This window comes from Pelophylax lessonae, assembly GCF_965119305.1.
Source record: "Pelophylax lessonae genome assembly, chromosome: 5".
Lineage (NCBI taxonomy): Eukaryota > Metazoa > Chordata > Amphibia > Anura > Ranidae > Pelophylax > Pelophylax lessonae.
In genome coordinates, this window is record NC_138772.1 from 501,238,956 (window position 1) to 501,253,376 (window position 14,421).

At 38.8% G+C, this 14,421-nt stretch overlaps 1 protein-coding gene across 1 annotated transcript in view; it reads right to left on the reverse strand.

The window, feature by feature from the left end:
* The window catches only part of CSMD3 (CUB and Sushi multiple domains 3), a 1,619,578-nt gene that overhangs the window by 312,362 nt on the left and 1,292,795 nt on the right, over positions 1–14,421 (reverse strand). The window contains exon 42 of the mRNA XM_082258441.1: positions 13,411–13,620. Within this exon, the coding sequence (XP_082114567.1) occupies positions 13,411–13,620 (210 nt within the window). The remainder of the gene's footprint in view (positions 1–13,410; positions 13,621–14,421) is intronic.

Below are 14,421 nucleotides of genomic sequence, written 5' to 3' on the forward strand. Positions count from 1 at the left end.
GAGCAATTACAGAAAGCATGGAATGCAGATGGGAATACAGACATAAACGGAGAACAATGGCGTAACATCAACATAACATTTGACAACTATCCCAGCTTGCATTGGATCAGAAGCAACCAGACCCAGAGTAGTGAAAACAGCACATTAAGCAACTATTTTAGGAAGGCCAGTGCTCAAATGAGTATAATGGAGACAAAAAGGGAGCCCATGGGAAGACAAAACCCCCAAGTCTAAAGAGTGAGGGAGAGACGTAGTCCCAGCAGCAGGAGGGGGGGGGGGTGTAGAGGCTTGCAAAAATCCGGGCATCCCTAATTTGGAAACACGGGCCTAAAGGGAGCAGGGAGGTGTTGAGATGCACTCCCGTCCCCCGGGCAAAAAAGGTCCAGGGGGCGGGGAGGGGTAGTCATCGGCGTAGGGGGGAGACCCAGTGAAGATTAATAGACAATTTGACTAAGCATTGACTAAGCATTCCCCTAACCCACCAAGCTTATATTCTAGCCTCCATGGTTCAGGTCTATGTCAAATCTTGTATAATAGTTTGGGTATAGGCCAACAGGTCGTGAAAAAAATATATATTTTTTAATAATAGAAATGAGCAAAACACAAGAATGGAAGATTTTACATTCTTCATGGTTTCGCTAATGCTGGCTATAGCTATTGCAATCTGATAGTACAATTCCTGTATAATCTTTTATATATATTTGCCAACAAAAATATAGAGCAAGGGCCCAGGCAATCCATTTAATTTATATCCAATCAACTAAGCATTCATACTAAATAGTGGTTAGTAAATCTAAAGGTGTAGAATATAATGTTCACACTCATATACAGTATATTAACAGCAAACAGGGGTCAGTCACAGACACCATGTTTCTTTTCTGAGTATTTCTTTTATGAATGTTGTCACTGTGTCAGCACTGCTTCTGATCATGTCTTCTCTGCTCTTTCAAAGGAAAATGTCATCTGCTGCCATATCCACACTTATATTCCCCCCCCCCCCCGCTATTTATGACTGATAATTTACACTGCTATGCTTATGGTAAATGTTGTCGGCTGCCATATCCTTTTAAACTGCCATATCATGCTGCCATATCCTTTTGTCTATATCAGCCTTTCTCAACATTTTCAACATAGAGGAACCCTTGAAATAACTTTCCAGTAGCAGGGAACCCCTGCTAAACATTATTATATCTACAACTCATGATACATTAGTGTGATGGTCAGTGGAAAGAATGCTTCTTACACTTGTGAACATTGGGAAGAATAACCCCCTTACAGATAGCTAAAAAGATCAATGGTGTCAGTGGGAACTCTGAGAAGTAGAAATTGCTCATTGCTCAAGGAACCCCTAGCAAACTCTGGAGGAACCCCAGGGTTCAATGGAAACCTCACCAACACCCCCTTTGCTCTATCTGATCACAACCTCATAAGTTTCAGAAAATCCGTGTCTCCAACCACCTATCCCTCCAAGCAGCAAACGAAAACTTGTAGAAACCTTTGCCACTTTAACTCTTCTCTTCTCTATTCTGCTACTGACCACCTATATGGCAAAATCTCTTCCCTGTCCTGTACTGACTGACTGAGCCACCTCTGTCTACAACAGTTCACTCTCATCCTCAATGGACACACTTGCTCCTCTAACTACACTCAGAATCAGGCCCTGATCATTACAAACCTGGCAAACTGACAACACCAGAAATCTCAAGAGATATTGCTGTGCTCTTGAACAACTGTGGCAAAAAAAACAAATCCATGCAGAACTTTACACTATACAAATCTGCCCTCCTAAAATACAATTCCTGCCTCCATGCTGCCAAACAAACCTACTTTGTCTCTCGTATTAACACCTTGTCATTCAGTTCTTGTCGACTCTTCTCTACCTTTATCTCTCTGTTTGTCCCTCGCCCTCTCTACTGACTAACTCACACACTGCCCATGAGATTGCCAATCACTTCAAAGACAAGATTGATGCAATACACAAGGACACCTCCACTGTACAGACATCTTCCCTACTTAACATACTGTGTCTAGCAGCACAGTCAAAACTTTCCTGTTTTGAAATGGCTACTACTGGAGAGGTTACAAAACTTTTCTCAGATACCCACCTAACCAATTGTCCCCTGTATCCTGTTCCCTCGCAACTACTACGGTCTACTTTTTTTTTCTTCCTATGCTCTCTCACTAATATATTTAATCTCTCCCTCTCTAAGGGCACCCCCCCCCCCTCTAAATTATGCACAGATCACTCCCATAATCTCTCTCTCTCCTCCTCACCTCAGTCCTTCAGTCTCCTCTCGCATTACAAATTTACTAACTGACATATTAGCATGGCTATTGCACCACTTCATTAAACGAAATATCTCTAAAACTAAGCTGATAAAATCCCCCCCCCGCTTGTGCCCCCCTCATGACTTTTCCATCAAGATCAGTAATGCAACCATCAATCTCTACCCTCACACCAAGGTATTAGGTATAATCCTAAACTCTGACCTGTCCTTTAGCCCCAAATCCAATTGTTATCAAAAACGCATAGACTTCGCCTCCATACCATCTCTAATATTTGGCCCTTTTTAACAAATTAAACTACCAAGGTACTCATTCACTCCCTTGTTATCTCTTGCCTTGACTATTGCAACTCCCTTCTCATAGGCTTACCTCTCCATAGGATATCCCCTCTTCAGTCTATCATGAATGCTGCTGCCAGACTTATCTACCTTACCAACTGGTTAGTGTCTGCTACCCCTCTCTGCCAATCTCTACATTGACTTCTGTTTGCCCAGTGACTTAAATTGAAAATATTACCAAAAACATACAAACTTACAAAGCCATCCTCTGCCCAAACTACATCCCCAATCTTGTCCCCAAATATCACCTAACGTGTCCTCTCCGCGCCTCTCAAGTCCTCCTGCTCTCAAACTCCCTTACCTCCTCCTCCCATGCCCATCTTCAGGACTTCTCCAGAGCCTCTCCCGTCCTCTGGAACTCTCTACTTCAGGCTATCTCCTACTCTGGCTGCCTTTAGCCACTCTGGCTGCCAGAGTGAAAACTCACCTCTTCAGGGAAGCCTATCATGCCTACTAATCTTTTATCACTTCCATCAGCTCATCTCCCACAGTGCTAACCTTTTGTACCCCTTGTCCCACCCTATTAGATTGTAAGCTCCTATGAGCAGGGCCCTCTTAACCCTCTTGTATGTTATTGTATTTTAACTGTATCGTCTCCCTTTTATATGGTAAAGCACTGTGGCACTATATAAATAATAATAGTAAGTGTCATTGGAAAAGCTATTAATACAAATCAGCTTGATGCTTTATATTAATAGCCTTCTTTTCAACAGTGCAAGCAGATTGGGTAAAATAACCTGTGTAAATGTTTCATATTATTATAGTGAATATTTTTTGAATGACATAAAATTAACTTCTTTTTTTCAGCACAATTAAACTTTTTATGTTGATTTCTTGATATATTAGCAGGATGTCCTCGCAAAAAGAGCTCTCTGAGAAAGGCCGAAAGTTAGCAATTTCTTCCAATTATAGTATTAAATTGTTTTGTCAAGAATTAATGATTTCATCCTGCCAAATAAATTACTTTGTGCAAATACTGAAGCATGTTTCTTTCATGTTAGCTTATTCACTGTCCCCTAATCCCAGACCATCTCTTGGAGAACATTAGATATGCCATTGCTTAAAATGACTTATCATTTTTACAGTAGACATATCATATTTAAAACTTAGCAAGTGTTGTCAATTACATTCTATCATCTGTGTACATTGCTCTTTTCTCTATTTTATTCAAAGCCCATCCAAACTGTTTAATACATTTCAGATGGATCCAAACAAAAGATATTTAAAGTCTAAAGCCCCTTTCACACAGGGTAGAATCGTATTTGCTCAGGAAAGAATCTGATTTGCTGATCCCATGTCAAGCAGAGCAGAGCAGAGCAGGCAGATGACAAGTTCGTGTCCACTCAGTTTATGCAGAGCCCGCTCTGCTCTATGGGAGCCAGGTGTAAATGAACACCCGACCAATCTGATCTGCCTAGACAAAAAGTTGTGGATCCCCTTACGTTTTCTTTTGCAGGCTGGATTGAATTGAAGGTAGACGGTTGTAAAGGACCACAAACAAAGTTCAAGCGCCAGTCCTACATGCAATTTCCATGTTGTATCATGACCCGCAAAAAATATGTAAACTGGTGAAGATTATACTCTAAGTGCGCCACGGCCGCCTGATCCTTAACACAGGATGGTGTATGCAGACAGTTAAACAGAAGAGAAGGATGGCGCTCAGGTGTACACTTGTGATGGGAAAAGTACAAATGTTGACCTCAGGGAATGGTCTTTGTAATGGGCTTCAAAAGTTTAATGAACACATACAATAAAAAATAATAAATCAATAAAAGTACTTTCAAACCGCACCCTGGAGCCTCTGGACTTCCATAGGGAGCTGTGAGAATCACTGGTGATAATCGTGGGACTCGCAATGACATCAGATGACTCAGAGGAAAAAAAGGTGCTCCCTGATAGAAGGCTGGAACTTCTGATGGTAGTGGCTCACACGGTTCTGTGTGTGGCCGCTACACTCAACCGGGGCCAATGCATAGTTGGAAGCAGAGTCCTAAGTGCGGACCGGCAGTGGCACATGGATAACGTCACCGGAAGTAGCCGGAAATGATGCCGCGGAGATGCACAGAGGCCAGGCGGGGCTGATTAAGTATCGCAAGTGCTTCTAAAGAGCTTCTGGTTGCCACAACTACATGTTTTGCTATGTATAGCTTTATCAAGTCTTTTACCGATCAGGTAAAAAACCTGAAAAACTGACAGGTTGACCTGATTGGATCACCTGTGAGAAAAGTCTGCATCCTGCCAGCATTTTGTAGAGGAGAACACTTGCTCTCTTCTGAGTTGTTAAAGAGTGACATAAAAGAGTCCCAGTAGAAAAAGGGCCAAGTGGTCCTTGTGTTCTTGATGTCTGTTTTATATTGAAAAAAAAACTGCCCTCCTGAACTTTATTAAAACCCTTAGGCCCTGTTCACTTTGTTGCACTTTTGCCATGCTAAAATGCACTTTTCCAGCATGACAAAAGTGCATAAAAAGTATTCCCCATTAAAATCCTTTGTATCTGTTAACATCATTGCATTGTGTGTGGATTTTTGGTGTGTTTTTTGAGTTACGTGTCCATGTTTCACAGGTGCATGCTGGGAGTCAGAAAGCAAGGAAGCGCACCAAAAAATACATTGAAAGCACATTCAAATTGTGGTCAAAATGTGATATTCATTTTTTTAAAAATGTGTACAGCATTTTTAGGCTCACCAGTGATTGAACAAGCCCCTAGGGCAGTGATGGTGAACCTTGGCACCCCAGAGGTTTTGAAACTACACTTCCTATGATGCTCATGCCCTATGCAGTGTAGTTGAGCATTATGGTAAATGTAGTTCCAAAACATCTGGGGTGCAAAGGTTCACCATCACTGCCCTAGGGTATTTAAATATTTCAAAGGGTGAATTACTTCATTGAGCAGAGAGCCTTTGCTTTGCTGATCCCAGAGCTATAGGGCCTCACCTGAGTGCTTCCAGGTTCATAACACGAATAAAAGGTTGCTGGTGTGGTGTCCAGCTGCTCTCCATCCTGGCACCTGCTAGTGTAGAATTAATGCCTTCTACAAGAAAGAAGCAGCCAGGAGAAACATGGCTTCAAATTTATATGTCAGTTCTGACACTGCCATAATAGCAAGAGATGGTGGGGTAAAAAGTATTAAAAAAAGGGTTCTATTTTTAAGCAACTTGCACCTACATAGCTGAATGAGAGTAACTGAGAGTTTATATTTCATTAAAATGTATGTAGACAATGAAATCACTGCAATATGATTTTGCCAAAGGCAAAATATGAATGTAGCCCTTAACATAGGCATGCCCTATTCAGGATATGATAATCTTGAGAAAGACATGCTGATTTTTGAAAATTGACATAAAAATTCTGTTGCTTTGATTTATTTCTGCTGCATGATCTATGAGTGCCTTTATACCTGTTTCAGATTTGCAAGCTCTATTAATGAATAGATTTTAGGATGTATTGGAAACCATTGCGCACTTTTATTTTTTCCTTCATTTGAGATGAGGAATGGGAGAAGGCGCCGACATAAGTGTCAATCGTTCCTTCAAGGCGAAACTGCTAATCACGTGGGGAAAATGGATGATTGAAGGAGAGCACTCCTTCATGAAGACGGGGAGGCAACGCTGGGCCAGTTATGCCACTGTGTGCCAGTGGATAGTGGATGCCTGGCATAAAGTATCCGCCAGAACTGTCATCCGAGGGTTCACTATGAGCACCTGCCAGTAAACCTTGCGCGGATCAAGGTTCCAAAAAAAAGTGCGCCTTATAATCCGGTGCGCCTTATATATGAAAATAGTTTGAAAATTTACTGTTAACTGATACTGCACCTTATAATCCGGTGCGCCTTATAGTCGCGAAAATACGGTACATAAATAAAAGAGGAAAAAGAAAATGAAGGGGGAAGGGTAGGGGGAAACCTTCTATAATCCAGACTGCCTAGAACCATTGGTATTTATTGAGAATTTCAAGAGAGTTGCAAAGTTTTCTTTTCTAATTGGAAGTACCACAAAAAGTGTCATGATATCTTGGAGTATTATTGTATTCTATCCAATTAACTCATGTTTTAGGCATCTTAAATGTTTTGTATGTTGTAGTTTTTACTATTATTTTTACCTAAAATAAAATAACATTCACAAATAAAGAAAAAAATGTATATGCAATTTTTTTTCCCATGAGTCAGTGTTGTTTACCATTACAAGCATTTGGCTAACTGTCGATTTGAGAAGGTCTTTTCTTCCGTATTTTATTCAAACAGAGTGACTGCAAGCCTAAGCAGCATTCTCCAACTCTCTGTAGTATGTTTGGAGAAGTGTCAAGCTGTCGAAAACAATGTACATCTTCATGTTGCAGCAAAACATCTTCACTAGCATGCCCGTAATATATGTGCAAATGCTCAAGAGTAGGTTTCGTACGACAGAACATATTTATGACTTAACGCTTTTCACAGCTCAGTGCTGTTTTTACAGATACAGTAAAATACTTGTCACCACAGATACTGGAAGATAGTATGCCTAGTGTCCTATATAGATCAAGATGACCTGGCATATGGCGCACAAAATGTGACATTTATGTTTTAGCTGTAGATAGCTGCACATGATAATGTCAACATTTTATGCAACTAAAATATTTTAGTCTGTGTAACCAAAGATATAAGGCTTATTCAGTGCTGTTCTAACACATGGTCACTGAATTTGTTGGATGCAATTCCTGAACAGAGAAAGATAATCTACAAAGCAACATAGACAGGAGTCCAAGACCTGGTGAATGCTAAGGGGGGCCCAGCTACATCCTTCATGATTTTGCAGTAAACCAGGGGGATTGCACAACAGTTGTGCACCTGCCTGACATTTCACAAATGATGATGCACTTGTAGGCTGCATGATAGCCCCATCAAATGTTTGAAATGGTGATACCAGTTCAAATGTTCCAAATGGGGTAGCTTCTTTGAGCCTTTTGCAATCATTATTAATGTCAATTGAAGGAATAAGATGGTCTAAGTTTCTACTTTGCCTAGGACCCCATTCAGCCTTAAAGCAGTAGTATACCACTTTTCTCCACTTTTAACTACAGGTAAGCCTATAATAAGGCTTACCTGTAGGTACAATTAATATCTCCTAAACCGGCAAGGTTTAGGAGATATTTGCACTGCATGCAGCCACTCACATGAGCGGCGCATGCGCTCTGAAGGTCCAGCGGACCTTCAGCTTTCCTTGCCGGGAGCTTGCCGGAAAATGACTCCCGCACACATTCGCGGGAGTGACGTCATCGTGGCTCCGGCCAATCACAGCGTTGGAGCCGCCAAACCTGGAAGAGACTCCGATGGATCATGTCAGCTCCCACAGCGGTGTCCGGGGGTCCATGTCGGGGCTTCGTTCTAAGGTAATCAATTCATAATGAGCTAGTATGCGATGCACCACTATGTAGGTCCCAAATGGGAGACTTTCCCAAAGACACAGAGGGGCGTAAAATTAAATGTCCTCTGTTAAACAACTTAGGATCTGTTAATCCCAACAGGTTTCCTAATTAGAAGAGTTTCCCTTTCCTCTTAATCCTGTGACAACCACAAACATATTTTGGATTGCTAATCACTTTTTGCAATTGGTACCAGAATAAAAAAGAAGGGGTAAACATCCCCAGTGTAAAAATACAGGCATATGGCATGATGGGCATTTATTCATCACCCCATACTATCAGGGAGGCATGTGATTGGCCCCAAATGTATTGTGCAAAAGGACAAAAACCCCAGAAATACAGCCAATGTCATTAAAAGAGAAATATGGGAATCTGAAAAAAAAAAATAATACTCACTTAGATGGCTGCAGCACAGATCCCAGCAGCAAATGTCCTCCCCCGCCTCTAAGATCAAGAACACCACTAATCACTCAGTTCTCAGCCTTTGGAGAACCGATGACTATCAGTCACTGATTCTCTGTTCTGCCCCTCCAGTGCTCACTGGAGCGCCGGGCTGTAGAAGGGGTGGGAGTGGCTTGCTCATGCTCTCAGATGCTTTCACTGCACTCCTGTAAATCACAGGAGATGTATAGTCAATAAACCGTTGGCTATACTTCCCCTTCAAGAACTATCTTTAGTGTAAAGAGAAACAAGGAGTCCTGGAAGCGATAGTTTGGCCCTCAAAGAGCTCTGATCTCAACATCATCAAGTCTGTCTGGGATTACATGAACAGAAGGCAGCCAATGGAAGATCTGTGGTTAGTTCTCCAAGATGTTTTAAAAAGCCTTCCTGGCAAGTTCCTTCAAAAACTTTGCGCAAGTGTACCTAGAAGAATTTAAGAATTGATGATATTTTAAAGGCAAAGGGTGGTCACATCAAACAGTGATTTGATTTGGATTTCTCTTCTTTTCATTTATTTGACATTTTGTTAATTTATAAAAATGAACTATTGCCACTTCTATTTCTGAAGAGGATTTTTTAGCAGCAATATCTGGTTGCCAAGATCCCAAATATGTACAAGCAATGAAAAGGAACCCTCAAGGGTGGGACTTTAACAGCGAGGGTTATGTGCAAAAATATTTTGCTGAAAACATTCATACAGCATTTTTTCACATCTGACGAAAACATTTCCACAGTAATTTATATGTACGTATATATGCAGTATATATATATATATATAAATATTTATATATATATATATATATATATATATATATATATATATATATATATATATATATATATATATATATATAAAAGATAAGTAGATATTTCATTAGCAAGAAAGGTTATTGAAACACACTAACAACTTTTTTCTTGTTCCACCTAATCCAATTAGTCTAATTGTTATACTGATGTAATTTTGTTGCTCTGAAAGAGTTGGAAAAAGCCTTTTGAAGATAAAGTTCATTTATTCTCACAGTAGGTAAAATGACTCTGTTAATGGCAGTTAGACTACTTCTTTGAATCCATCCCCACATTGATGAATCTTACTAATTGCAGATACCACATGTAGTAAGAAAGACAACAAATCTACATTTAAATGTGCTTATAAACGGACCATCATTTAAGGAAGAGAATCTGAAATTATGACCATCCCTAAGATTTTATGTTTTTTCTTACTTAGACTATTTCAATGAAAAAGTTCCTTTTTTTTAAATAAGGTATCACTTGACTTGCAGATATGTCATCAGTCAACAATTCATGTAAAGTAGTTATAGGACCTCTGCTTTTCTAGTATGCATTATGCACTATCTCACTAATGCTATCCTAATGTTTCTTTTTGACAAAATTACAAAATAGCAAAATGTACTTCTGTATTAAAACAGAAGGTAATCACATTTCTTATTTCATCCTATATCCCTAAAATAAAAGGAATATTTTTCATTTCAGAGTAGACAATGCCATGCAAATCATTCATTTGCATCTCAATGGCCAAATGCACATCCAGAATTACTGGTGTATAGTGCAAAAATAGCCTAATATTATAGAGCCATCCTTTCCATTCTTCATTCTGCATAGTGCATAGTGCATACACATGTCTCAGGCTTTTTTGGGGCATCATCTGTGCAATGTATGGAAAACATGGCTTCTATATATGTAAAAGGACTTTAGACCCAGCAATACAGTGTAACCATACTGGGGTATGATGAGAAGGGACTTATTGAATTAAAAAGCCCTTAAACAGAACCAGTGTGTCGCACAGTAAAGCCTTTTTGCAGTTTGGAATATTTTTTTCTAATGCATCTAGCTGTTGGGGCATTAGGGAATCATTTGGGTGGCTCTACAAACTGTCCTGAAATTAAGAATAATCATTTTATTTTTGGAATATGTGTTGAAATGGGAGATTTGAATACCTTCTGTTCTAATAAGGCTTTACTGTGCTAGGCACGGACTTGGTCAGAGAGCTTTTTAATTCCTTTAGTTCCTTCCAACCATAACAGAAAATTACACAGTATGTGCCCTTTTTTCTAAACACTGAAGTGCATTTACAGTAGGAAAGTTGCTTAAAGTAGATAGATGGATAGACAGACAGACAGACAGACAGACAGACAGACAGACAGACAGACAGACAGACAGACAGATAGACAGATAGACAGATAGACAGATAGACAGATAGACAGATAGACAGATAGACAGATAGATAGATAGATAGATAGATAGATAGATAGATAGATAGATAGATAGATAGATAGATAGATAGATAGATAGATAGATAGATAGATAGATAGATAGATAGATAGATAGATAGATAGATAGATAGATAGATAGATAGATAGATAGATAGATAGATAGATAGATAGATAGATGGATAGATAGATAGATAGATGGATAGATAGATAGATAGATAGATAGATAGATAGATAGATAGATAGATAGATAGATAGATAGATAGATAGATAGATAGATAGATAGATAGATAGATAGATAGATAGATAGATAGATAGATAGATAGATAGATAGATAGATAGATAGATAGATAGATAGATAATGAGCCCAGAATTTCATTAGTGAAAAGGAAGGTAAAATTTCAATTTGATCACCCGCCTCCCATGTGTCATTCCATACTGTCATTTTAGCCTCCCTTGTCAAAAAGAGATAAATAGATAGTCAGACATAAAATGTTTGTTGTGAAATATATGGGATTTATATACAATTATTTAAGCATCTGTATGTTAATGATGCATCAGCAATTGCAACAGATGACCTTGGCCTATCAACATCATCTGAAAAAGTATAAAACCTGGAAAATTTTGCAATGCTGAATGCTTAGCAATTAAAATAATACCCTGAGATTGACCTTATATTACATGGATTTTTCTCACTATTCCAATCTCAGTATCTTCAGTATCTAAACAATAGCCCCCCTAAGTAAAGTGATTAAACTGGCCAGTTCTCACCATAACCTATATGTTTTGAACACAGTCTAAATCGTTGTCATACAAAAATGGAAACAAACCAGTTCAATTTTCATAGATCTGATTAGCTGGATCAGCAAAATGTGCCTATATGACTGGTAATCATTTTAAAGTGAACTGTTAGTCCAAAGTCACAATTATGTTAAATGGTTTGTTGGATCAGACTTAAATCTGATTTCTTGAAAAACACACACCAACATTTTGCATTTGAGTGATTATTTGGTGCCCTTACTTTATGCTTTCTGCTGAGATAATTGTCAATGTCTTTAAGATGCTTCAAAGAACAATTCTGAGTGCTAAGCTAACATAGAAAGTCATTCCTCTGTCACTTAGGCTGGCCACACATGGTTAGATTTTTTCCATTCAGGCATGTCCTTCAACAGAAGCCAAACCAGGGAAGGCCAAACACTGTTACAAATTTGGCCAACCCTTGTTGATCTTTTATCAATGTATGGCCAGTTTTAGAGACTCATGGGGGCAAACTGAAGAGCTGATAAAACACTCAGCCTTCCTGAAATTGGATGTGCATTGCTTGAATTGAATTATCCCTCATGTGTGCTATGCAGGTGGGCAAAATAAAAAAGAAATACAATGAAAGTAAAATGACTTGAGTGCAGGAGTGACAGGAAAAACAATTTAAAAGCACAATGCTGGCAAATTTAGTTTGTATAAGTCCACTTTAAGGCTGGAATAATTAATATCACATGCAAATTTTGAGTGATCAGGTATGCATTTTTTACAGCATGTTTCAGTTCAGCTGGATGGATTGTTTAGATTGCCCTCTCACTGCCAAATAATTGGTAAAAGCGCTTACAATACATACTGGTGTTGTAGCCTTCTTATACCATAGTTCTGTCCTAAACAAAAGATCAATCTGTCTATGATTATTAATGGGAATGTGAAGTGGTTTGGGCATTATTTATTTATGATTTTCATGGTCAATATTTTTAGTAAGATAAATATGAAAAAATACATATAATTGGAATGTGGTCCTTTATCCAGTCAGCAGATGGAGATCTAGGTTTTTTACATGCTTTTTTTCTGTTTCTATAGCTACTTTGTTGTAAACAATCTGTTATTTACAAGACTTAAATTTACATACACAATTTAAAGAACCTCTCATAACACTGGAGGTTTCATTAAAAAAAGCAAACCCTAAAGCAAGGAGCTTTGTTCTCCTTTTTGAGATCTCATAGTGGTCTAGAAATGTTTTTTATTTGTAAAACAAAATAATGTATAAAAACTTATATAAACAAAAAGATAACAAATATATACATAAATTAAGCAGGATCCTTAGTCTCGATTCCCACTAGCGCGACTTGTCAGCCTGACAAGTCGCGCTCCCTCGCGGTCCATTGACCGCTACAGGACCCGTTCTAATAGGAGCGACACAAGTCACTCCGACTTAGAAAAAGGGTCCTGCACTACTTCAGGGCGACCTCGGAGCAACTTGCATAGACTTCTATTATGTGAAGTCCATGCAAGTCGCTCCAAAGTCGTGGTGCATGGGAATGCACAAGTTGCCCCCGAAGTAGTACAGAGTCGTGTCGCCCCAGTGTGAACCGATTCTTAGAGATAGAAATGTGAAATAGAATTACAGTTATTCTACTTTTGTATCAGCTATTTCTCGAATTTATTTTTTTATGTCAAAACTTTTTTCATACATCTCTTCAAAGTAAAATTATGACCACGTAAAGGGGAGCACAAAACAGTAAGACCACCCATTGAGGTGCTGGAATATAATGTTTTATTGCGGAAATATTACATTCTCCCATATTCCTGCTTCTTTACACAAATGCTCACCCAAGTACCTTGTTTGCTAGCTTCACAGTCATTTATAAATAGACACACTGCTGTGCTCAAAAGTTTGAAAATGCACATTTTAAAAACTTTTTATTGATTGCATTAGAATAGCAAAGTGTGTTGCTCACCTTGATAAATGATGTGAAATCCCTGCTTGTTCTGTGAATAATCACTATGGAAATACAGGCTGGTCTCATGGGTTGTGCTGAACAGGGAAGCAGGGACCTGAGGGCCGCTTAACCTGCCAATTACTGAGCCAATGTCTGCAGAGCCGCTCCGTACTTCCAGGTAATCGTGTATTGTTTCCGTAGAGAAATTGACAAACTGCAGATGCACACCTGAAAAGATAAATCACGTACGCTGCATTACTTAACGATACATTTAATTAAAACAACAGCTGCAAAGTACGCTTCAAACTGTTTATTGGGCTTCTGCTGTTTTGTAACATGGCGGGCATTTTGATTTATTTCATGTGGATTCATCATTAAACAGAATACATTTGTTATATTTTACTACAAAATTAAAAAAAAAACATATAAAAAAAATAAATATTTCCTTCAGATAGGTATGAAATATTGTATGTGGAATTATGTGATTACCATTTGCACTTAGCAAATGGCAAAACACGCTACTGTTATGATGAAAATCTTTATAGGTCTGGAAATCTGATTAAACAGATTGCCGAAAAAGAGCAGAGGAGAGACTTGCTCCCTCTCTCTTTGCTAGCACAGATGGGACCATCTGGATTATTCACTTCAAGATTAGTTTTTGCTAAAGTGCATCAGGTTTGAATTGAAAAAGTAATTGGGGTGGCAAACATGGCACTCTGCATGAGGGGGGGCAGAACAAAGTCCAAATTAGATAAACATGCTAATCTTGATCACAGTTCGTGTTTTATTCACATATGTGTAGTAAAGCACAACACTTTTCAGGCATCAGCACTCCCTTCATCAGCAATGAGTCTGCTTTAAGAGATTAAAACTAATATAAGGACAATGACCAACCGGATATATTGTGCCATAGCACCTGTACAGTAAACAGAAGACTAGGTAAGGGTTAACTAAATATCTAAGGGATCTATTCAGACAGCATCTGTATGCATCCTATTATTAGCAAATACTAAGTTACATTCTTTTGGG